Source organism: Pipistrellus hanaki, assembly GCF_964339955.1.
Source record: "Pipistrellus hanaki genome assembly, chromosome: 19".
NCBI classification, from domain to species: Eukaryota; Metazoa; Chordata; class Mammalia; order Chiroptera; family Vespertilionidae; genus Pipistrellus; species Pipistrellus hanaki.
Window position 1 is genome coordinate 17,033,000 of NC_140521.1, and position 22,480 is coordinate 17,055,479.

The 22,480-nt window shown below is 56.6% G+C and overlaps 1 protein-coding gene across 1 annotated transcript; it reads left to right on the forward strand.

Annotated features, from left to right (window-relative positions):
• Nucleotides 1-2,359: 2,359 nt before the first annotated feature.
• GLB1L2 (galactosidase beta 1 like 2) lies at nt 2,360-20,738 on the forward strand (the record flags this gene model as incomplete). The annotated part of the gene is made up of 19 exons (XM_084868320.1): nt 2,360-2,445; nt 7,024-7,221; nt 7,829-7,897; nt 8,469-8,564; nt 10,766-10,874; nt 11,418-11,510; nt 12,533-12,614; nt 13,444-13,514; nt 13,929-14,013; nt 15,538-15,675; nt 16,403-16,483; nt 17,040-17,146; nt 17,887-18,027; nt 18,244-18,315; nt 18,797-18,875; nt 19,362-19,449; nt 19,741-19,852; nt 20,253-20,369; nt 20,646-20,738. The coding sequence occupies 19 exons, from the start codon at nt 2,360-2,362 to the stop codon at nt 20,730-20,732; spliced, it is 1,911 nt and encodes a 636-aa protein (XP_084724446.1). The 3' UTR covers nt 20,733-20,738.
• Between the last annotated feature and the right edge of the window lie 1,742 nt (nt 20,739-22,480).

The following is a 22,480-nucleotide window of genomic DNA, read 5'->3' on the forward strand; positions in this document are numbered from 1 at the left end:
ATCGCACTGTACGTGCATGTCCGCATGTGGCATTTTGTGGAAGAGCCACACTCAAGGGGCCAAAGAGCCTCATGTGGCTCGCGAGCCGCAGTTCTCTGACCACGGTTCTAGCCCATATTTGCTTTTCCTCTTCTTTCTCAATACTGAGTGCTCCAGGACTCATTTGGTCCTCTTTCTCTGTCCACACTTACTTCACTGATGATCTCATCCAGGTTCAATTCTGTATCAATTCTTACATTTGTATACTTAACAGCTCATATGCTCTCTCTTACTTGAAAGTCTCCAAGATACCTCAAACTCAACAAGCTCCCTCAGAGCTTCTGCTAGTTCCCTACACACCCATTCCTCAGTCTTCTTCATCTCAGGCGATGGCAACTCCAGTTCTGTCTGTTTCTCAGGCGCCACATGTGAGAATCATCCTTTAGTCCTCTCTCTGCCTCTCACCCCACAAGCAGTCCCAAAGTTTGAGATTGTCTTTGCTTTTGAAATATTTCTAGAAATCCACACTGCTCATCACCTCCATTGCTACCACCCTCGCCTGGGACATCCTCTTTCACATGGTCTCATGCGGATTACTGCAGTAGCTTGCTTCTATTCTCCCTGGCCCGCTTGCTTCTACTCTTGCCCACTCCTGGTGACTCTCAACACAGCAACCCGAGTGATGTTTAAAGTACAGTTGGCGTGCCCTGACCGGTTTAGCTCATTGGATAGAGCATCGGCTTGCGGACTCAAGGGTCCCAGGTTCGATTCCGGTCAAGGGCATGCACCTTGGTTGCGGGCACAGCCCCAGAATGGAGTGTGCAGGAGGTCGCTAATGGATGTTTCTCTCTCATCGATGTTTCTGACTTTCTCCCTTTCCCTTCCTCTCTGTAAAAAATAAATAAATAAATAAATAAATAAATAAATAAATAAACTAAAGCACAGTTGGTATCATGTCATAAGCCTGCAATAGCTCTACCTTTCATTCAGGTCACAAAGTCCTGCTCTGAAAGACCCCACGGGACCGGGCCCTGATATTTCTCCGACCTCAACTCTAGCAGTTCCTGCCCGCCCCTTCTCTTCCCACACGGGGCTCCTTGCAGTTCCTGGAACACAGTGTCATGAATGCCTGAGTGCCTTTGCACTCGGGGTTCTCTCTGCTTGAAGGGTCCTCCCTCCGGATATCAGCTCCCACCTTCCAGCTCTTTCTTCCACTCACATCTCAGTAGGACCTCCTCTGTGTAGGTCCCTTCCCACCAGACTCCCACAGTTCCTTCCTGTATTTTTCTTCTGCAGCTAGAATATAAGTGTCAAAGGGATCTTTGTCTGTTTTGTACAACCGCTGCACCTCCACTGCACATTTTAAGTTGAGTTTGTGATCGTTAGAAAACATGTTTTGCCTAACTACTACACAATGTCCTTGGTGATAGAATTCTGTACAATAATAAGAAGTTTATTCGTCTTTTTCTAAAATGTGAGGGGATTATCTGGAGGTGTTTTTTTTATGTTGTTGTTCTTTTGTTTTAATAAAAACGACGAGTGGAAACCAAAGGTAGTAAATAGTTCGGTGCTGCCCCCTAGGCACCTCCTCTCCCCAATGAAATTCAAACGTGAATCACCCTAAGCCACAGGAAATGTCTCAAGGATATTCTACCATGTCCTGGCTTTTCACACGATTAAGTCACTACTGCACATTTTTCTCCCTTCACAATGGAAATGGTTTTAAAAGATTGTGTGGGCTTTGTAGGAGGAGCCTTGAATGCATGCTTGCATGGTGGTGGTGGTGGAGGGTGGCTTGAGGTTCCACCCTGTATAGAACTGAACAACAGGTGCTCAGTATTTCTACACGTGTTTGCAGATCAAGTGCATATAAAAGAGCTTCCAGCCGAAACCGGTTTGGCTCAGTGGATAGAGCGTCAGCCTGCGGACTGAAGGGTCCCAGGTTCGATTCCTGTCAAGGGCATGTACCTTGGTTGCGGGCACATCCCCAGTAAGGGGCGCGCAAGAGGCAGCTGATCGATGATTCTCTCTCATCGATGTTTCTGACTCTCTCTCTCTCCCTTCCTCTCTGTAAAAAATCAATAAAATATATATTTAAAAAAAATAAAATAAGAGCTTCCAAAACTTGGAGCGCCTCTCTAAGACCTGGAAGGCAGGCCCCCCGCAGAGCTGGGAACCCTGCCAACAAGCCGGCGGAGGCCCCGCCCCCTGCCTCTCTAAGAGCCGCGGGTGGGGGCGTGGCCTCAGGCGGCGGCGCGGTTGCCCAGGCGACCAGCGAGCGGCCCCGCCCCCCGCGCTGAGCCCGGCTGAGCTTTGACAGTTGAGCATTGAGCACCAGCTGGAGTGGGAGCCTGGTCCCTGCGCGCAGCGCGAACGCGCGATGACCACGTGGAGTGCCCCGCGGAGGCCCTGCCGCGCGCTCGGACTAGTGCTGCTGGTGGTCCTGGGTTTCCTGGTGCTCCGCAGGTGAGGGAACCCGCCCGCGCTGCCTAGAGTCTGCAGGCACCCAGCCCTCCGCACCTCGAGGTCTCTCTCCTGTTCAACCTCCCGTCTAGCCGGAGGGAGTTACCTCGACCCGCGAATCCCCGAGTTCCCACCGGGAACAGTCCACAAGCTTTTTCCTTTTTGTAGCTCCCCAATATCCCTGCCCAACCGCTGCACCTCCAGCAACTCTGGTTCTGCTTGGAGACCCAGACCTCTGGGGGACACCAGGCGCTGCCCTCCCGGTCCCCAGGCACCTGCGCCCTAGAGTCTCCTCACTCCTCTGCTTCCTGTTGCCGGGCTCTGTTTTCCTTGTGGATACTGCCAGCCCTCTGGAAAGTCAGCAGGACTAGCCTTCAGATCCCTCTCCTATGTCCTTCATCACTGTCCCGCCTTGGGGAGCCCCCTTCTGCTCTTTTCCCAGGTCCCCACTTTCTTTTTTTCTTTTTAATATATTTTATTGATTTTTTACAGGGAGGAAGAGAGAGGTATAGAGAGTTAGAAACATCGATGAGAATCATCGATCAGCTGCCTCTTGCACTGGGGATGTGCCCTTAACCAAGGTACATGCCCCCAACTGGAATCGAACCTGGGACCTTTCAGTCCGCAGACCAACGCTCTATCCACTGAGCCACACCGGTTTTTGGCCAGGTCCCCACATTTCCCACCAGTTCTGCTGGGAGGCTTCTCTGTTCCACAGAGGCCAGAGCTCCAGTGGCCAGAGCCATGGCTGACCGAGCCTGCCCAGCACTGTCCCAGAACACTGCCCCCGGGGCCCTCTGAGCTCCTCCGCCCTGTATGGGTGTGCCCCTTTCTAGGGTTGGGGTGCCTTCTCTCTCCATTGGCTCCCCACTCACCAGTGGCCAGCTCCCCTTACACAATGTCAGTGGCCAGGCATGGCCTGTAAGCGATAGAATGCTTTCTCCACAGCCTGGGTAGCGGCCCCTGTCCGGCATTTTTCCAGTCTGAGCCTATGTATATAGGATCCTGCAGCCCTGACCCTACCTTTCAGGCCCATGCCTGGCACTTTCCATATTCAAAACTTCAGGTGTTGCTGGGAGAGCAGGCCGTCCGTCCCTAACAAATGCCCGGGCACTGAAATGAGCGTTGGAGAGGTTAGAGGCTGAGCCACTGGAACTGGGGCAGCTTGATCTTTCCTCTTCCCTACCACCCCTCCTGGCTCCTCTGGACCTCCTCCCCGGGAGGTAGAGGGGAGTTTTTGGTGGAGTGAAATATCAGAACGTTTCCGGGTGCCACAGCATCCCTATCAGAAACGCTTTCCTCGTACTCCTTTTGAAGACGTCACTGTCTTTTGTCTGGGAGAGGGTGAGGGTGACCTTGATGGTTTGGGAGAATAAAATGGTGCTCTTGTCCTTCTGGGGCCCAGAGAACGTAAGAAGCATTTTGTTTCCACGGTTGTTTTTTCTTTTCTTTTTTTTAAATATACCTTTGTTGATTTCAGAGAGATGGAAGGGGGAATGATAGAAACATCAATGATGAGAGAAAATCATTGATTGGCTGCCTCCTGCACACCCCCTCCTGGGGACCAAGCCTGCAACCCCAGCATGTGCCCTTGGCAGATGCTCTATCCCCTGAGCCACACCAGCTAGGGCATGGTTGTTTTTTCAAGACTTTTCCCCTCACCCCCCTAGCTTGTGATGATATCTAACCCTTTCCTCTTTGGACACGACTGGCCCTGGCTCTGGTAGGATACTCAGCCCTCCTCCCAGGACAAGCCTGATGCAGAGCCCAGAAAAATTACTCAAAGCAGAGGCAGAGGAGCCTCTGGCACACCATACAGCAGGGCAGCTTTGGGGAGCTGCGGTGTCAGGATCCCCCCTTCTTCTGTACCCCAGAACCTCAGAAGGCAGGGGTTTGGGTAGAGGAGGGGCTGTTTGGCTGCTCTTGGATGAGTTCATGCTCAGTCAGAGCTGTTTGATTACATCCTATCCAAGAACAAGGTCCAGGGTGATTTTGCAGGAAGATTTCTACCTTCAGTATTCTGGCTTGAACAATAGTCTTAAAAAAAAAAAAAAATGACTTTGCTGTAGCTGGTTTTGGCTCAGGGGATAGAGCGTCAGCCTGTGGACTGAAGAAGGGTCCCAGGTTCGATTCCAGTCAAGGGCACATGCCTGAGTTGTGATGCAGGAGGCAACTGATCAATGATTATCTCTCTCATGGATGTTTCTCTCTCTCTCCCTTCCTCTCTGAAATCAATAATAAATAAAAAAAATTATCTTTATTGTAGTGGAATTGCCATGAGGTAAGCTGCACGTTTAACATGCCCAGCTCGATAAGTTTTGACATATGTACCCACCTATGAAATTACCACCGTAACTAAGATCATGAAGATATTCATCAATCCCAGAGATTTCCCTGCACCCCTTTGCGCCTCTGCTGTGCCTTTGCTCCCCTCTGCCCAAGCACGCCGGTCTGCTGCTTTCCACCACCAGGCGATCCTGAAGTCTGTGCTCTGACTTGGTTGGGCTTCTTCCACTGGGCATGCTCCTTCGAGGGGCCTGTGATGCATGTATTCATGTGACCTGTGTCTTTGAGCCAGGTGCCTCTCCTTCCCTTTCTTCCTCCCAGGCCACAGGAATGCCTGCTTAATCAGATCAAGGCATGGTTCCTGCTCATGATTTTTTCCCTTAATAGCAATGCACCCCTGAGCAGGAATGGAATGGAATTAACTCTTCATCTCTCATACCTGAGGCGTTAGCTGGTGAAGGTCGGGAGAGAGGAGAGCCTCCAGGAAGCAGCCTGCATGGCGCCCCTCAAGGGCAAGTTCGAGGCTTCCCTGAGCTGCCTCCTTTGCTGGGGGCCTGCGGGGCGCTCTCTGGATTCCAGCGGGAGAACCTGTCAGACTGCTCCTTCCCAAGGTGGATAGCTTAATGGGACCAGGTCGCTTGCTTTGATCCAGATCACGGCGAGTCCTGTCTTCCCAGGGAACGTGGACAAGCTGTGCCTCTACTTCCTGGGATTCTGCGAGGTCATTGATTTTATGAGCTTTGCTTGTAGAACTCTATTGGGCTTGAGGCCTGAGTCACATCCCTGGAATGTCTGAACTCTTTGAGTGCTGTCCCTTTCATCTTACAGTAGTGATGGGTTTTGTTCCCCCCCCCCCCCAGCATCTGGGGTGTGTCCTTTCAGCAGGTGTCCTCTCTGACATGAGTGGGGAAGTGTGGCTCACTGGGTGTGGCTCAGTCAGGGAGAGGTGGGGTGTCTGAGCCACTCTAGCTCTGGGAGTCTCACAGTGCCATGCTGGCCAGGGACTGAAAGGGACCAGAGAGCAGAACATGGCCCTTATTGGGGTACTAGAGGCCCGGTGCATGAAATTTGTGCACTGGAGGGGTATCCCTTAGCCCAGCTTGCACCCTCTCCAATTTGGGACCCTGCGGGATCAGGCCTAAACTGGCAGTCCGACATCCCTCTCACAATCTGGGACTGCTGGCTTCTAACCACTTGCCTTGCCTGCCTGATTGCCCCTAACCACTTCTTCCTACCAGCCTGATCACCCCCCAACCGCTCCCCTGCCAGCCTGATGGATGCCTAACCTTTCCCCTGCTGTCATAATTGACACCTAACTGCTCCCCTGCCAGCCTGGTCATGCCCAACTGCCCTCCCCTACTGACCATCTTGTGACAATGTGGGGGCAGTCCTCTTGTGATGATGTCGGGACGGCCATATTGTGATGACATGGGGCGACAGTAACCAGTGTTACAGAACGAATGGAAAGACCAGAGCAGCTCAGGGCGCTTTTGTCTGCAGAGGAGCCCTGCTGGGCAAGATGCCCTCGAGTGCCATGAACTGTGCTGAGAAGTGGGTACCGAAAAGGCAGCCACGCAGATTTGCTTCTGCACCAGCTCCGCGCCCAGCTGTTGTCTGTCTCCGCGTTTCCTAAACTTCCCGGCTGGAGGCTCTGGCCCCAGCCCCTCGAGCTGGCCTCCTTTCTCGGCCCCCTGGAGACTGGAGCACGGAACCACGGGGCTCCCCGTGGCCAACCCCAGGGATGTCATAGGAGCCTTTTCAGGGACTAAAACTTCTCAGTGGCCTCCTTTCTGTCAGGCGGGTGAACTTGGCCGTGACACTTGATCTTTCAATGATAATCGAGACCTGGAAATTTGGTTCGTGAACAGATGCCGTTTCTAACCCAGATGCCTCTTTACAGGTATTTGCGCCTCGAGCCGGGCAGCTTTGGCCAGGAGGGCGCTCAGAGGTACTACTGGAAGTAGCGGCTGCTTTGATGTTTAGTCACATGGCCTAGGGGCCTGCTCCCGGCTCCTCCCAAGTGCCCCCAAGTCCCAGCCCTGCAGATAACAGCCTCTCGGCCCACCGGCACCCCCTTCCCACAGCTGTGTGCCCGCGTGTCCTCTGCCCTGTCCCCGTGTCCAAGGTTGTGTTTGCCTCGGTCCTCGGTGCAGCTCAGCTCGCTCTCGCCGCCTTGCAGCCCGGCCGGTGAGCCAGCGGAAGCCCGTCTGTGCCGGGGCCCCTGCCACTGCTGCAGGGCACCTGCGGGCCTCCCGACCGACCAACCGACCGACTGACCACCTTTCCTCCCCGCAGGCTGCACTGGCCCGGCCTGCTCACCCCCTGGCTGAGACACCGGCAGTCCGGGCTACACACCGAGGGCCAGAACTTCATGCTGGAGGACTCCACCTTCTGGATATTCGGGGGCTCTGTGCACTATTTCCGCGTGCCCCGGGCCTACTGGAGGGACCGCCTGCTGAAGATGAAGGCCTGCGGCCTGAACACCCTCACCACGTGAGTGCCCGCACCACGCCTCGTCCCTCAAGGGGCTCCTGGAGTCCGGTCCGGGCTTCTCCGTGGGAGCCCAGCCCGGGGGTCTCCTGGGTGCCAGTGGGTGGGCCCTGGCTGGTCCTGCTCTGAGCAGCCCAGGCTGCCCTGCAGTCCTGTCTTCACATCTTGTTGGCCTTCTCTCCCCTCCCTGAGGACGTGAGCTCTCTGTCCCCCAGGACTGGCCCTCGGTTCTCTAAGGCCCTCAGTCTCTTCACTTAGTTCTTGGTCCTGATGTCACTGAGACAGTGCACCACCGAGACAGTTTTAAAAATATATATTTTTATTGATTTCAGAGAGCAAAGGAGAGAGAGAGAGAGAGAGAGAGAGAGATATCAATGATGAGAATCATCGATTGGCTGCCTCCTGCATGCCCCCTATTGGGGATCGAGCCTGCAACCGGGGCATGTGCCTTGACCGGAATCGAACCCAGGTCCCTTCAGTCTGCAGGTCAATGCTTTATCCACTGAGCCAAACCAGCTAGGGCATCAAAGGGGGTTTAGGGATAAAGTGGTAACTGGGGGATGAGGTGGAATAAATGAAGAGGCCAAGCTTGTACTCTCTCCTGCCACAGCTATGTCCCCTGGAACCTCCACGAGCCCCAGAGAGGCACATTTGACTTCTCCGGGAACCTGGATCTGGAGTACGTGTTGCTGCTGCTCCTGTGGCCGGGCCTGGGCCTGGGCCTGGGGCAGGAAGGGGCTGGCGGGTTGATTAGGGACCATGGTGGCATCTCAGCTCTGCTTGGAGAGCCTGTTCTCAGGACCCTGTGCCAGCTCTACACCGGGACCAGGTGCTCTCCGGCTGGGAGCCTGCGACTCCCAGTGCCCAGGCCTCCCCTGGGCCCAGCCCTCCTCACTGCAGCCCAGAGGAGCCTGCTCCCCTGTCAGCCCTTCCTGCTCTGCAGCGGGTTTCCGCCACCTGTGCTGGGAGCGGGCTGCCCCTGGAAGCAGCAAGGTGGTCGGGCCAGGTTCAGGGCGAGGACCCCGCCTCCTGTCTGACACCCCCCTCCTCATGACCCGGTGGGCTGTGCAGAGGGTCCTGGGCTGGGAGCTGGTGAGAACCCAGCTGCAGGGCCTCACTCTCCCTGTCTCTGGTTGGGAGGAGGGCAGGCCAGCAGAGGCTCCGGGCAGCTCCGCCGCCTGCGGTGTGTGCTGGCTCGTCCCCACCCCCCGCTCGGACGTCTTCAGAATGGCCGCCATTGACCTTGCCAGGGCCTTTGTCCGGCTGGCCGCGGAGGTGGGGCTGTGGGTGATCCTGCGTCCAGGCCCCTACATCTGCAGCGAGATTGACCTCGGCGGCCTGCCCAGGTGAGCGGTGTGCGGCCTCTGGCCACAGCTTCCGTTGTCCGTGTGCCTATGTCAAATGTGAATCACAAACACAGGTTTAATTTTGCGTTTAAAGTATATTTTTCCATTTTGTACTGAAGTTCCTTTTCAGAATAAGTAGCACCCAAAGGGGGTCGTTTTAAACCATGTCACCCTCACCATCCGTGTCTAATCCTATATGGTTTCCATGTGGCACCCCCAGGTGTGTCTCCCTGAGGCATGTGCTCCGTCAGGGCTCTGCTGTGAGTCGGCCTCAGTTGGGCCATTTGTCTGCCCTGGACCTCACCTTCCTGTCTGCAAATTAGGGAGACTCACACCCGCCTGCCTGTGTCTCGGGGATGTAACTGGCATTTATTTGTTAAAGTATACCAGAAGCAAATGACTGCTTTTGTTTGCTCTCCTGTCTTTGCATTTCAGCCCTCAGGAGTTATCTTAGCATGTGTAGTGCCCACCGGTGCCAGTTGAGGGCGGTGTGGTTGGAGTAGAAACTGGACCACCTGCCGCCACATTCATGCCTCATCCTCATCATTATTGCCTTTAATTGTCGGGGGGGGGGGGGGAATATATATATATATATATATATATATATATATATATATATAATTGATTTTTACAGAGAGAAAGAGAGAGGGATAGAGAGTTAGAATCATCGATGAAAGAGAAACATCCACCAGTTGCCTCTTGCAGCACCCCCCACCCCGGGGATGTGCCCGCAACCAAGGTACATGCCCTTAACCGGAATGGAACCTGGGACCTTTCAGTCCGCAGGCCAACTCTATCCACTGAGCCAAACCGGTTTTGGCATAAAATATATATTTTTTAAATAGGGGTCATCTTTCCCATCCTCTCTGTGTTCCAGATGCCCAGGTCTGCTCCTCCCCCGGCCCGTGCTGCCCCTGGGGGCGGGAGGCTGATCCTGTTGCCAGGCTGTCTCCTGCGGGGCCGGCTTCCCCCCCAGAGTGCAGCCGCCCGCCTCCGCCTTGCTTTGTTTTTGTTCCTCTGGTTTCCAGCGCCACCCAGCCCTGCCCCAGGGGCACAGGCAGGCCCGTCTCCACCTCCTGCACCACCCAGGCCCACCTGTGTGTCCCTGGCCCATTCATCAGGGCAAGAGTGCCCTCAGCCTGGCTGTGAGCCCAGCCAGAGCCGCCTCCACACCCCTGGGGATTAGACATTTGTCTGTGTCAGCAAGGAGCCTCTGGCTGAGCCGGAGCGGGTACAGGATGACAGGGTTTAAGCCTCAGCTCAGAAGCAGCGAGGACTCTGGCACTCGGACCTCCTGGGCAGGTGCTGGCCATCCAAGCCCGGGTGGCATAGCGGTGGGCCCGCGGACAACCCGGGCAGGCGGCGGGCCCCTCTGGGAAAAGGCTGAGCGCCCGTGGGGTTGCACAGCAGACCTGTCTCGTGGGGATGGCGAGGAGCCGTCAGCCCTGCGGAGACTGCTCTCCCTCATCCATCATGACCCCACACAAAGGGGCACTTCTCTGACCCTTTTCGGGACTTCTCCACCAGGGCCTTTTCGGAGAGCCTTTTGTAAGAAAATATACGTGTTTCGCAGAATTTCATATGAGATGGGAAGGACCTCGACTCCTGCTCTGGAACAATGCTCCGTGTTCCTTGGGGAATGGGACCCTCCCTCCACCCCCCACCCCCCCCCATCCCAGACAGATTGCAGGAAGAATGAATGTTCTCGCTCCCTGCTTCTCCCCTGAGCTGAGCTCTGCACAGCTGGTGCTGAGGATGCAGATGAGCCAGCTCAGGGCGGCAGTAGGCAGCGTGGCCTGGCACCGCGCAGCCTGCCTCCCGCCTGCTTTCCTGGGTGACGCAGAAGGCTGCCTCTGGTTCTGCAGTCCCGGCCCCATGCCTTTGGCTCCACCCTTTACAAAGAGATGGCCGAGTAAATGCTTGAAGACCAGGCCTCGCATCCAGTGAAAGGCTTTTCTCACTCTGACTGGCAGCCACACCTAGAGCCATGGAGCTGGACATAAGTTGCCACCCGGCTGGTGCCCACTGTCGGGGGGAAAGGGAAGCGGGGCTGAGTGCGGGGCTGGGCCGGGTCACACGTTCTCCTCTCCGACGGGTAGAGGGTGTGGGGTGGGGGTGTCTCGGGCACGGCCTCCCTGTCCCACCATCACCCTGCCCAGAGCGACCCACACTAATCCCCACCCCCTCCCTTCCTGTTCAAGCTGGTTGCTCCGAGACTCCGGCATGAAGCTGAGGACGACGTACAAGGGCTTCACCGAGGCCGTGGACCTGTACTTTGACCACCTGATGGCCAGGGTGGTGCCGCTCCAGGTACAAGCACCTGCCTTCGCACGGGGAGTCAGCAGCCCGAGGGCGGCTCTCAGCCCAGAGCTCCCAGTGCCTTCCAGCACAGGAGCTCCTGCCTTCCCGCTGCCTGCGACCTGTAATGGATGCAGTCATTGGTTGGTTATTTTATTTTATTTATTTTAAATTTTTATTTATTTTATTTTATTATTTAATTTAATTTTAATATAATTTATTTTAATTTATTTTAATTTAATTCATTTATTTTACTTTATTTTATGTTATTTATTTAATTTTATTTTACTTCATTTTATTTTATTATTTTATTCCATCACCCTATACCCATGTTTGGCAAACTGCGGCTCGCGAGCCACAAGCAGCTCTTTGTTCTCAGCTTTGTTGCTTTCCACTCTGTGTCTTACTGCCCTCCCTCTGCATCACACACCGAACCTTTGGAGACTTTTGCCTCCCAGTGGGATGTTACGCTAGTACCCGGTGGGAAGTGCAGTGGCATGAGACCATCAGTTCCCACTACGAGCTGGGTTTTGGACTATTTCTCTCTTTCCCCAGTACAAGCACGGGGGACCCATCATCGCTGTGCAGGTGGAGAACGAGTATGGCTCCTATAACAAAGACCCCGCCTACCTGCCTTACGTCAAGAAGGTAAGTGTTGCTGAAACCGGTTTGACTCAGTGGATAGAACGTTGGCCTGCGGACTGAAAGGTCCCAGGTTCGATTCCGGTCAAGGGCATGTACATTGGTTGCGGTACATCCCCAGTGGAGGGTGTGCAGGAGGCAGCTGGTCGATGTTTCTCTCTCATTGATGTTTTTAGTTCTCTATCTCTCTCCTTTCCTCTCTGTAAAAAAAATCAGTAAAATGTGTTTAAAAAAGAAAGAAAGAAAGAAAGAAAGAAGGTTAAGTGTCATCGCAATTCATTTTCTCATACTCCGTCCTCCCAAACGTGTTACAGGCTGTGGTGTCACAAGGGGGTCTGATGCTTCTCTCAGTACCAGTTCTTAACTAGCACATTTTTTTCCTCCATGCTTTAAAAAAAAAAAAAAAAAAAAAATTAAAAAAAAAAAAATATATATATATATATATATATATATATATATATATATATATATATATATTTCTATGGATTTTAGAGAAGAAGGGAGAGAGCTAGAGAGATAGAAACATCAATGATACGAGAGAATCATTTATTAGCTGCCTCCTGCACGCCCCCTACTGGGGATCGAGGTGGCAACCCCGGGCACGTGCCCTAGATGGGAATTGAACCCGGGACCCTTCCGTCCGCAGGCCGATGCTCTATCCACTGAGCCAAACCAGCGAGGGCTTTCTCTGTGCTTTAATCTCAGTAGGGTTGTCGCACATTGGCCCTTTATTGAACAAGTGTAATAGGGGACGGCAGCGCCTCCTGGTGCTGCAGGGCCGAGAGGGAAGGACTTGTATGGACTGCCTGGCCCTGAGCCGCACTGGACTTCCAGCCGGCGGAGCTCTGCCCACCATCGCGCGCACGGACAGAGCGAACAGAGCGGGCTTCTCTGGTTCCTGCAGGGAAATCCATGCTTTATTTGAAGCTCCTCCTCCTTCTCTTCCTGCCGCCGCCTTCCCAGCAGTGTGGCCGGCAGGAGCTCTGAGGAGGGTGGATGGTGACCCTCTCATTCCCCTCTCCCCCTAGGCCTTGGAGGACCGAGGGATTGTGGAGCTGCTCTTAACTTCAGACAACAAGGACGGCCTGAGCAACGGGGTCATCAACGGAGGTGCGTGGAGGCGGCCGCTGTCCTTCTCCCTTCTGCCTGGCACTGGGCCCCGAAGCACTGGGCGTCCCTGTCCCAGACTTGCTGTTGCCAGTTCTGTCGTTGATGATGTTCCTCTCATCTAGCTCTCTATCCTCATCTCCCTTCCTCTCTCTCTAAACGTCAATTAAAAAAAATTTATATATATTATTGATTTTTTTACAGAGAGGAAGAGAGGGAGTTAGAGAGTTAGAAACATCGATGATAGAGAAACATTGATCAGACGCCTCCTGCACACTCCCCACTGGGGATGTGCCAGCAACCAAGGTACATGCCCTTGATTGGAATTGAACCTGGGACCCTTCAGTCCGCAGGCCGATGCTCTATCTATCCACTGAGCCAAACCGGTTTCGGCGTCAATTAAAAATTTTAAGAAATACCACCTTCAATTTAAAAACTACAACACGTGATTGGGTAGAATAGAAAATTCGCCCTCATCTAAGAAATACACGGGAATCGACCGTCACCCACCCTGTCCTGGTGCTTGAGGTGCAAAGTCAAGATCTGACTCCAGGGCTCCTTCAAGGGGATGGTGAGCGGAAATGCACTCTGGCTGGGGAAGTGACGTGGATCAGAACAGAAGGGCGGTGAGGTCTGTGCCGAGAGCTGAGGATCCAGGTGCCCGAGACCATCGGACCTCAGAGGACCCAGGCGCTGATTGGGGGGTGGGAAACGATGCCAAGACGAGCCAGCTCGTCTTGCTGGTGAACTGAGAAAGGTCTGGGGCAGCTTGGCGAGTCTTCCCTGCTCTGCGCCAACACGTACCCTTCCCTTCTCTCCTTTCCATCCCCAGTGCTGGCCACCATCAACTTACAGTCGCAAGATGACCTGCAGTTACTGACCATGTTCCTCTTAAGTGCCCAGGTAAGCCTGACCGGGGAGCCGTCGGCCGCTCAACCTGCCTGTAGGGAGTTCTGAAGCGGAGGAGGAGTCGGGGGAGCCTCTTGCTCAGGAATTCCACCGCTGCTCTTCGCCCTGCAGTGGCCTCAGGGTGCCTCTGGGGGAGGGGAGCTCAGGCGCTGCCAGGTTTTCTCACCAGCCCCGCGTGCAGCGGGTCTACCGTGTCATCGCGGGGAGCGCGTTCACCCTCCACCTGCACAGTGGAGGCCACGCCTGGAGGCCAAGCTGGGGCAGGCACCTCTGACGACCTCTGTGCTCTGCGCTCAGGGGCCTCGGGGCCAGGGGGCAGCTGGCAGGACAGAGGGCATGGCCTCGCTGGGAGGGGCTTCCCTCTGTTCCCCTCTCTTGACTAGCTAAAGTCTCGTTTTGTGGTGCCAGGGGGTTCAGCCCAAGATGGTGATGGAGTACTGGACGGGGTGGTTTGACTCCTGGGGGGGCCCCCACAACATCCTGGATTCTTCCGGTAAGTGCTCGCAACCCCTACGTCTAACGGGTGTGGGAGTAAGTTCCGAGGTCCCCCTCATTGAGTCTGCAGCTACTCGCATGTCATAGTCGGCTCTTGATACTCCCAAACCATGATTCTTGACACATGATTTTTTTTTAATTTTATTTAAGAAAATATATATTTTTATTGATTTCAGAGAGGAAGGGAGAGGGAGATAGAGAAACATCACTGATGAGAGAGAATCATTGATCAGCTGCCTCCTGCACGCCCTCTACTGGGGATGGAGCCCACAACCCGGGCATGTGCCCTGACTGGGAATCGAACCTCGACCTTCTGGTTCACAGGTCAGCGCTCAACCATTGAGCCAACTGGGCAACAGTAGGATTTTTAAATTGCTTTATTATGTTTTTTGTAATGAGATAAGTAACACATGCCTACGGCACACATCCAGCAAACATAGAAAATGTCTAAAGAAGAAAGAAGAACCCTGGAGCCCAGACAGTGCTGTGATGTGCACGGTCTAGGCAGCTCTCGCTCTGCCTCTGTCTGCAGCCCTGTGTACACGTACAGACAGAGGTGCGGACAGAGGCCATCGCGTCTGTTTCTGTACAGAACGGCTAGCCTGCTTGTGCTGGCGGGAGACACACATGGGCAGCTTTCTGTGCTGTTCGCTTTAATCCCATCACTGTGTCCAAGAAGCCCGTGGTGCTGCGCCTCAATCAGCTCCCGTGTCCCGTCTCCTAGAGACGGGCGCTGTGGTGGCTTCCAGTGTGTCCTGTGAGTTGAACACCATGGCACCGAGCCTTCTGGAACATCTCATTTTGCACACCTGGCCTGTTTTTCCCAATGACATGTTCCCAATGACATGAATGCAATTTCTGTGAACATACTTGCTAAACAGTTGCCCAGAAGGATTGCAGCCATTCTTAACTCTCCGTGATTAAAGGAAAATGACAGTTTCCCACAGATTCCCACAGATTGTGGGATGTGCCCACAATCAAGGTACATGCCCTTGACCGGAATCGAACTTGGGACCCTTGAGTTCTATACGCTGAGCCAAATCAGTTAGGGCATGTTTATCTTTTTCTATTATTTGAACTAAGAAACCAAGTCATTTTATGGAGTAACAGGACTGTCTTAAAATGACAGCGTTGACAGTAACAGAGTTTACAGAACAAGGGGTTGTCTAACAATAGCAGAGAATTTTAAACAGCAGTTTTCTATACCAGAGGGAGGTTACTGTGCTTCCTGACGTAGCAAAGCCTGTCGGGGGCAGGCGGAGGCCGCCCCGGGTCACGGCCAGCGAAGGCTTGTCTGTGATTTTATAAACAGCTGCAAGGCCCAAGCTCCGGAGCTGGGACCCCGGCCACTTCTCCTCCTCCTCCGATGACAGGGGCTTCCGGGAAGCGGAAGGACAGCCAGGGGGTTGAACTGGAGGAGGGATGGGGATAGGCGAGCGTGCTGAGGGGTGAGTGGGAGCGACTTTGGCTTGTGTCAGACTCAGGCTCACTGCGCCCCCCCCCCTCCTCTCTCTCCCTGCAGAGGTTCTGAAAACCGTGTCGGCCATCATCCACGCCGGCTCGTCCATCAACCTCTACATGTTCCACGGAGGCACCAACTTCGGCTTCATGAGTGGAGCCATGCACTTTCACGACTACAAGTCCGACGTCACCAGCTACGGCAAGTCTCCCCCGACGCCGACCCTCCCCGGAACGCCCGCATCGGCGTGTCTGGGGGTTTACGGAGAGTCCCTCGGGGACGGCTCTGGCACCTGGAATGCATTAGGCCCGAGTGCCCGGGAGCGGGAGGGGGAGGTTGGGTGCAGATGGTCACTTACTTTATGTTAATGCACATTAAGACCACTTAGGTAAGGTTTTTTATAATTTATTGATTGATTTTTTTACAGAGAGGAAGGGAGAGGGATAGAGTTAGAAACATCGATGGGAGAGAAACATCTATCAGCTGCCTCCTGCCCACCCCCTATTGGGGATGTGCATGAAAGCAAGGTACATGCCCTTGACTGGAACCGAACCTGGGACCCTTCAGTCCACAGGCCTACGCCCTATCCATTGAGCCAAACCGATTTCGGCCGGATGGTCACTTTCCAGCCTGCAGGGCAGTGGGAGGCCGGAGCCCCCTGGCAGGCCGGGAGCCCTGGGGAGTCGGCGGGAGGAAGTGAGAGAGACCCCCCCTCCCCGGGCAGGGAGGCCCTGGGGGTGGCGTGACCTCTGCCCTCGGGCAGGCAGGAAGGAGGCACCTGCAGTGGTTAGTGTTCAGTCTCCCCGCTGACCGCTCACCCCCAAAGGGTTTTGTCTCCCGCTTGGGGAGACGAGGGCCACGCCGCCGGACCCCAGCCTCTGCCTCCTCTTTTGGCTGCGTGACAGGCTGGGGCCCCGGTGTCTTGCAGACTATGACGCGGTGCTGACCGAGGCCGGGGACTACACGGCCAAGTACGCCAAGCTCCGAGGGCTCTTCGGCTCCATGTCAGGTACCAGGAGAGCGAGCAGCAGCTGAGCACCAGCGCGGGCCCTAGCCCCTTCCCCTACAGCCAGTGGTCGTCAAACCGCGGCTCGCGAGCCACAGGCGACTCTTTGGCCCCTGGATTGTGGCTCTTCCACAAAATACCACGGCCCGGGCCAGTCTATTTTGAAGACGTGGCCTTAGAAGAATAAGTTTAAAGAATGTGGCTCTCCAAAGAAATGTCAGTCGTTGTCCTGTGGCTATTTGGCTCTGTGGACGAATGAGTTTGCCGACCGCTGACCTACAGAGTTCCTCCCGCAGTCGGCCTGCATGTGAGAACGCCTTAAGGCGGGGCAGGCACGCTGGAGGGACTGTTTGCCTGTGGTATGTCTTGCCCAGGTGGCCCATTTACAGGTGCTGACTTCTGAGGGCTTGAGAAAGCCCCTGTGCGCCCTTCCCAGAGGGTCTAAGAGCACATGGGGCCATGGATAGGAGTGGAGGGGGCTGGGAGGTGGGGGAGGGGGGCGCTGGAGGAGGCAGTGACTGTCTGGTCCTTTGGGGGTGGCCCTGTGGTCTCTTTGCAGGCAGCCCGCTGCCTCCCCCACCCGAGCTCCTCCCCAAGACCGCGTACGAGTCGCTGAGGCCGGCCTTGTACCTGTCGCTGTGGGACGCCCTCCAGTACATGGAGTCGGTGAGCGCTGCCGTGGGGGTCCAGGCCAGGGGGCACTCCCTGCAGGTCCAGAGCAGGAAGTGGGAACGAACAACAGGAACGCGAAGGGACGCTGGGCAGCACGGTGGGGTTCCATCTCCGCAGGCTCCTGGGCGGGGGGCAGGCAGAGGGGGGCACCTCTCGTAGCTGATGCAGAGGGGGCTGTGTGATCTGAAATGGTGGTGGATTGAGAAGCTGCAAGGCCCCACATGGCAGGGCTTTATTCTGTGTATTTTGTGGGTTTTTAAAAATATATATTTTATTGATTTTTTACAGAGAGGAAGGGAGAGGGATAGAGAATCAGAAACATTGATGGGAGAGAAATATCGATCAGCTGTCTCTTGCACCCGCCCCACTGGGGATGTGCCTGCAGCCAAGGCACATGCCCTTGACCAGAATCGAACCTGGGACCCTTGAGTCTGCAGGCCGATGCTCTATCCACTGAGCCAAACCGGCCAGGGCTGTTTTTTTTTTTTTTTTTCTTCCACATCATCTTCCTCTTTCACATCCCCCTTTTCTGCGACTCTGGAGAGCCATGAGAAATCAGAATAGAAGAAATTGTTAAAGGCCCCTGCCTACCACTGCCCCCCACCCCCAGGGCACTGGCCCCCTAGGGGTGCTGTCTGCCACCCTGCACTTCCCCCGGGGATCCAGAGGAGGTAGCTGCCTTTGCCAACCCCCTTGGCTAGCCCTGCCCCCGCTCCTGCCTGTCCTCTCTGCAGCCAACCACCTCGGAAAAGCCTGTCAACATGGAGAACCTGCCGGTGAACAACGGAAACGGCCAGTCCTTCGGGTACACCCTGTACGAGACCGCCATCGGCTCCCCCGGTGTCCTCAGGGGTCTCGTGCGTGACCGGGGACAGGTAGGAGCGTCGCCTTCATTCTGTGCCCGTGCAGGAGGGATCGGGCTCACCATACCCCTTCCCCCCCTTCCCCCACCCTTTGCACTCACATGCCCAGCTGGTACCGGTGTGTGGAGGTGGGCCCTCGCCATGCAGCCTCTTTCTCTGCCTGGCAGAGGTCCCGCCGCCTCCTCCCTCCTGACAGCCCACGATGCTTCCCGTCTGTCTGTCTGGCAGGTGTTTGTGAACACAGTCTACCTCGGCTTCCTGGACTACGAAAGGAAGGAGATCGTCATCCCCTTAATCCAGGTGTGTGTCCAGGGGAGCTGGGTGGTGGGCCGCACCAGCCTCCTCCTTCACCGGGGTGGTGGGCCTCAGAGAGGAAGACCTGGGAACCAGGCGCTCCTTAACCAGAGCTGTGAGTGGAGAGTGGGGGCGGAGCCTGGCGTTCTGATCGGAAGGGGCGCCTCCATGCTCGTCCCGGCTGCTCGGGAAGGAGCTGAGTTCTGCAGGGTGAAGAGACTGTCATCGCTGAAACCGGTGTGGCTCAATGGATAGAGCGTCAGCCTGTGGACTGAAAGGTCCCAGGTTCGATTCCAGTCAAGGGCATGTACTTGGTTGCGGGCACATCCCCAATAGGGGGTGTGCAAGAGGCAGCTGATCGATGATTCTCTCTCATCTATGTTTCTAACTCTCTATCCCTCTTCTTCCTCTCTGTAAAAAATCAATAGAATATATTAAAAAAAGACAGCCATCACGGACTCACGGACTAACTCTGTGTTCCCGGCAGGGCTACACCGTGCTCAGGATCTTGGTGGAGAACTGTGGGAGGGTCAACTACGGGCACAACATCGACGACCAGCGCAAAGGTGGGTCCTGGGGCATGCAGGGAGGGGAGCTGCCGACACTCAGCCTGTGCCGGCTCTGCCGCCCCCACCCCAGCTCCTCAGCAGGCCTCCAGGCTGGTTGCAGGAAGGGGGGTGGTCATGGGGAGCCATGGGAAGGGGGCCCCCGGGAGGCCCGCCACAGCGAGGTGGAGGTGGTTCTGAAAGGCCCACTTGGGTCCGACCTCTCCCCTGTCAGGCCTCCCTGTGCGTGCTGTCCACACGCCCGTGGTGAATCCACGGAGAGCTCCGAGCTGGATTCTTCTAGCTCTAGCTCTGTCACTGCCCTCCACCTGTTCTCTCACGCACATCCGGGGGCCTGGCAGACACAGGGTGATTCCTCCTCTGCCCCTCAGCGCTTGATGGGGGCGGTTTGCTGCCCGGGGCCAGCCCTGTAGGGAGCATGCACTTCAGGAGAAACGTTGACCTTCCCAGAAACTGCTCCTGCTCACCCTCGCCTCCTTCCCACAGGCTTAATTGGAAATATATACCTGAATAAAATTCCGCTGAAAAACTTCAAAATCTACAGCCTGGAGATGAAAAAGAGCTTCTTTCAGAGGTAGGTCCCAGCAGGGGGCAGAGTTTGGGCTCCCGGGTGACATGCAGAGAGAGCCAGCAGGCCCCCCCAGAGCTGCTCTGGCCTCGCCCCTCCTCTCGCTCACCTGTGAGCAGACCGGGGGCCCTGCCCCTTGCCCAGGTGGGGGAGTGCCCGAGCTGGAGACAGGGCACTGCCCCAGCGTTGCCCTCTGCCATTCCTGGGCCCTGTGGACTGACGCCTTTGCAGTTGGATGCTGGTGGGCCGGATCTGAGGAGTTCCCTCCCCCTCCCTTGTCTTCTGTTCTGTCTGTAGGTTTGGCTCCAGTGCCTGGAACCTGGTCCCCGAAGCACCAGTGTTCCCCGCCTTCTTCCTGGGCGCCCTGCCCGTGGCCCTCTCCCCCCTGGACACCTTCATGAAGCTGGAGGTGTGTCGCCGCCCCGGCCCGGGTTCTGGTCCATCCTCAGCTGCTCTGAGGCTGAGCCGGGAGGAGGGGCCGCTCCCCACGAGGCTCTCCTAAGCCTCGCCCTCTCTCACCTGTGCCTGGACCGTCCGGCTTCTGGCCGCCCCCTCTGCAAGGGTCTGGCCTCCCCGGGGAGGGGGCCGGCGGGCTCACAGCAGAGGGGCCACCCTGGGGGACTTCCCGGGGTCCGGGCTCCTCCGTCCAGGGTGGGAAGTCAGGGCCATCGGGACAGAGAGACAGGGCACTCCGCCTGGCCGTCTCCGGGCTGTCACTTTGGTCGTCCGGAAGCTGAGGATGGAGCCTTCCGGGGGGGGGGGGGTCCCGTGTGCCCGCTCTGTGGCTGACGCGCTCGCTCTGCCTAAAGGGCTGGGAGAAGGGGGTCGTGTTCATCAACGGCCGGAACCTGGGGCGCTACTGGAACGTCGGGCCCCAGGAGACCCTCTACCTCCCAGGTGTCTGGTTGGACCAAGGCATCAACCAGGTGGGAGCACTCGCAGCCCCATCCCTTCTGCCCAGGCCCCCTCCCCCCTCCCCCCCTCCCTGGTATCACAGTGCTCCCCCAGGGCGGGAGGGAGGCCCTGGCCACAGCCTGTTAGGGCCGGTTAGGACCGGAGTGGGACAGCGTTCTGGCCGGTTCCCTCTCGGCTCCTCCTTGGTGCTGTCCCTTCCAGCCCAGTTCCCAGCCCCTTCCCTAAGGCTCCCTCTCTGGCTCCCAGACACACCGTGGCGGCTATCAGCCCAGCGCCTCTCTCCCCAGGTCATCGTTTTCGAGGAGAAGGCGGCGGGCCCCGTGATCCAGTTCACCGACACCCCCCACCTGGGCAGGAACCAGTACATTCACTGAGCGAGCTGGAAGCAGGGGCGCCCATCCTCACCGCTGCCTGGAGGCCCGATGGGCTGCCCCCCAAGCCCATGGGTGGGGGGAGCTCATCGGGAGCCTTTCCTCAGGGAGCAGCCTCAGGGAGCCGAGGGCCGTACCTCTGCCCACTGCTGCGGTTCAAGACCCCGAATCTGCTGAAGAGGTCGGGGGGGGGGGTGGGGCTGGTGAGGGAGGGCGGCCCTACTCACCTGAGGGGGCTCCTGACGGGGCTCTGTGGACGGAACTGTCTGCCCCCTCTGTCCTGGGAGGGGGCAGAGGGATGGGTGTCTGCGTGAGAGTGGTTGGGTCTCCGTTTGGTGACGCCTGGGCCTGGGGAAGGCCTGACCGGCCGGGCGTGGCTGCTGCCCCCAGCTGTGCCCAGTGGAGGTTCTGACCTGGCCTGGCCCATCCCATCTCTCAGGGACCCTGTCTGTTTCTCAATTAGAGGCCGTAGCCCTATCTGTAGAGGATAGTGAAGAGGTGTCTCTCCAGAACCGACTTTGTTTCTTTTTTTTCTTAAAATATATATGTATTGCTTTCAGAGAGGAAGGGAGCAGGAGAGAGAGAAAAACATCAACGATGAGAGAGAATCATTGACCAAGCTGCCTCCTGCACGCCCCCTACTGAGGATTGAGCCTGCAACCCGGGCATGTGCCCTTGACTGGAACCAAACCTGGGCCCCTCCAGTCCACAGGCCGACGCTCTATCCACTGAGCCACACCAGCCAGGGCCACTGTTGTTTCTTCACAGCCCTCCCCGAGCCTTCCCTGGGGTCCCGGAAGGAACTCCATTTGAGAGACATGCACGTTTTCTTGCTTCTTTCCCGCTCTAAGCGCCTCCGACAGGATGGCAAGCCGGGCTGAAGAGAAACAGACATCTCGGTCCCTTGTTCTCCTGAAACGGAGCGTTTCCAGGTTCACTCAGTGAGTGGAGGGGAACTGAGGGTCCCAGCGGGAACCACACCCCTCTCAGAGGCACAGGGGGCGAGGGCAGAGGGCCCAGCTCCAGGACACGGGGAGGCTGCAGGCCTCACACAGACCTTGCCGCCGGCTCCGTCTCCCCCCTCGCCTCCCGTGACGAAGCTGCAGGGAGAGAGGCAGGCTTCCCGGCAGTTGTCTGTCTGTCCACAAGGGGACCGGCTTGCTGTCAGAGCTGCAATAAAGCAGTCGCGTTGAACCCTCTTTGGTGGTGGCTCTCTGACCCCGTCGGTGCAAAGGCAGCGTGCAGCCGGGCACTAGTGCGTGCAGCCCAGCCGGCACTCGGCGTCCGCGCTGACTCCTTGCCTCCTGGCCTCCATCCTCCGAGATGCCAGTGTGGTCGGGGGGCCCTGGGAGAGAAGCCCAGGATGGATCCATTCTGGTGCCGGTGGGCAGCGGGTGAGTGCCAGGCCCCTGTCCCTTCCGGCCCAGTTCCCAGTCCCTTCCCTAAGGCTTCCTCTCGGGCTCCCAGACACGCCTCGGTCGGGCGGCCTCAGGTAGCAGGGGTGGTGTGGGGCTCCGGGGCCCAGTCCCCCAGATCCCCTGAGCTCGCCGCCAGCACGTCCCTGGTGTGGGCTGTGTGGGCCCTCCGGTTGCCGTCTGTCTTGGTTTCTGTTGGCCCGTCTGCGAATGGGGCTGACGGTGAGGGCTGACCTCGGCCACAGTGTGTGAGCCGCTGTGCCAGTGCTGAGTTCGCCCCTGCAGGGTCCTGTGGGAACCCCCTTCACATCCCACATGGTCCAGGGTTCAGGTTCA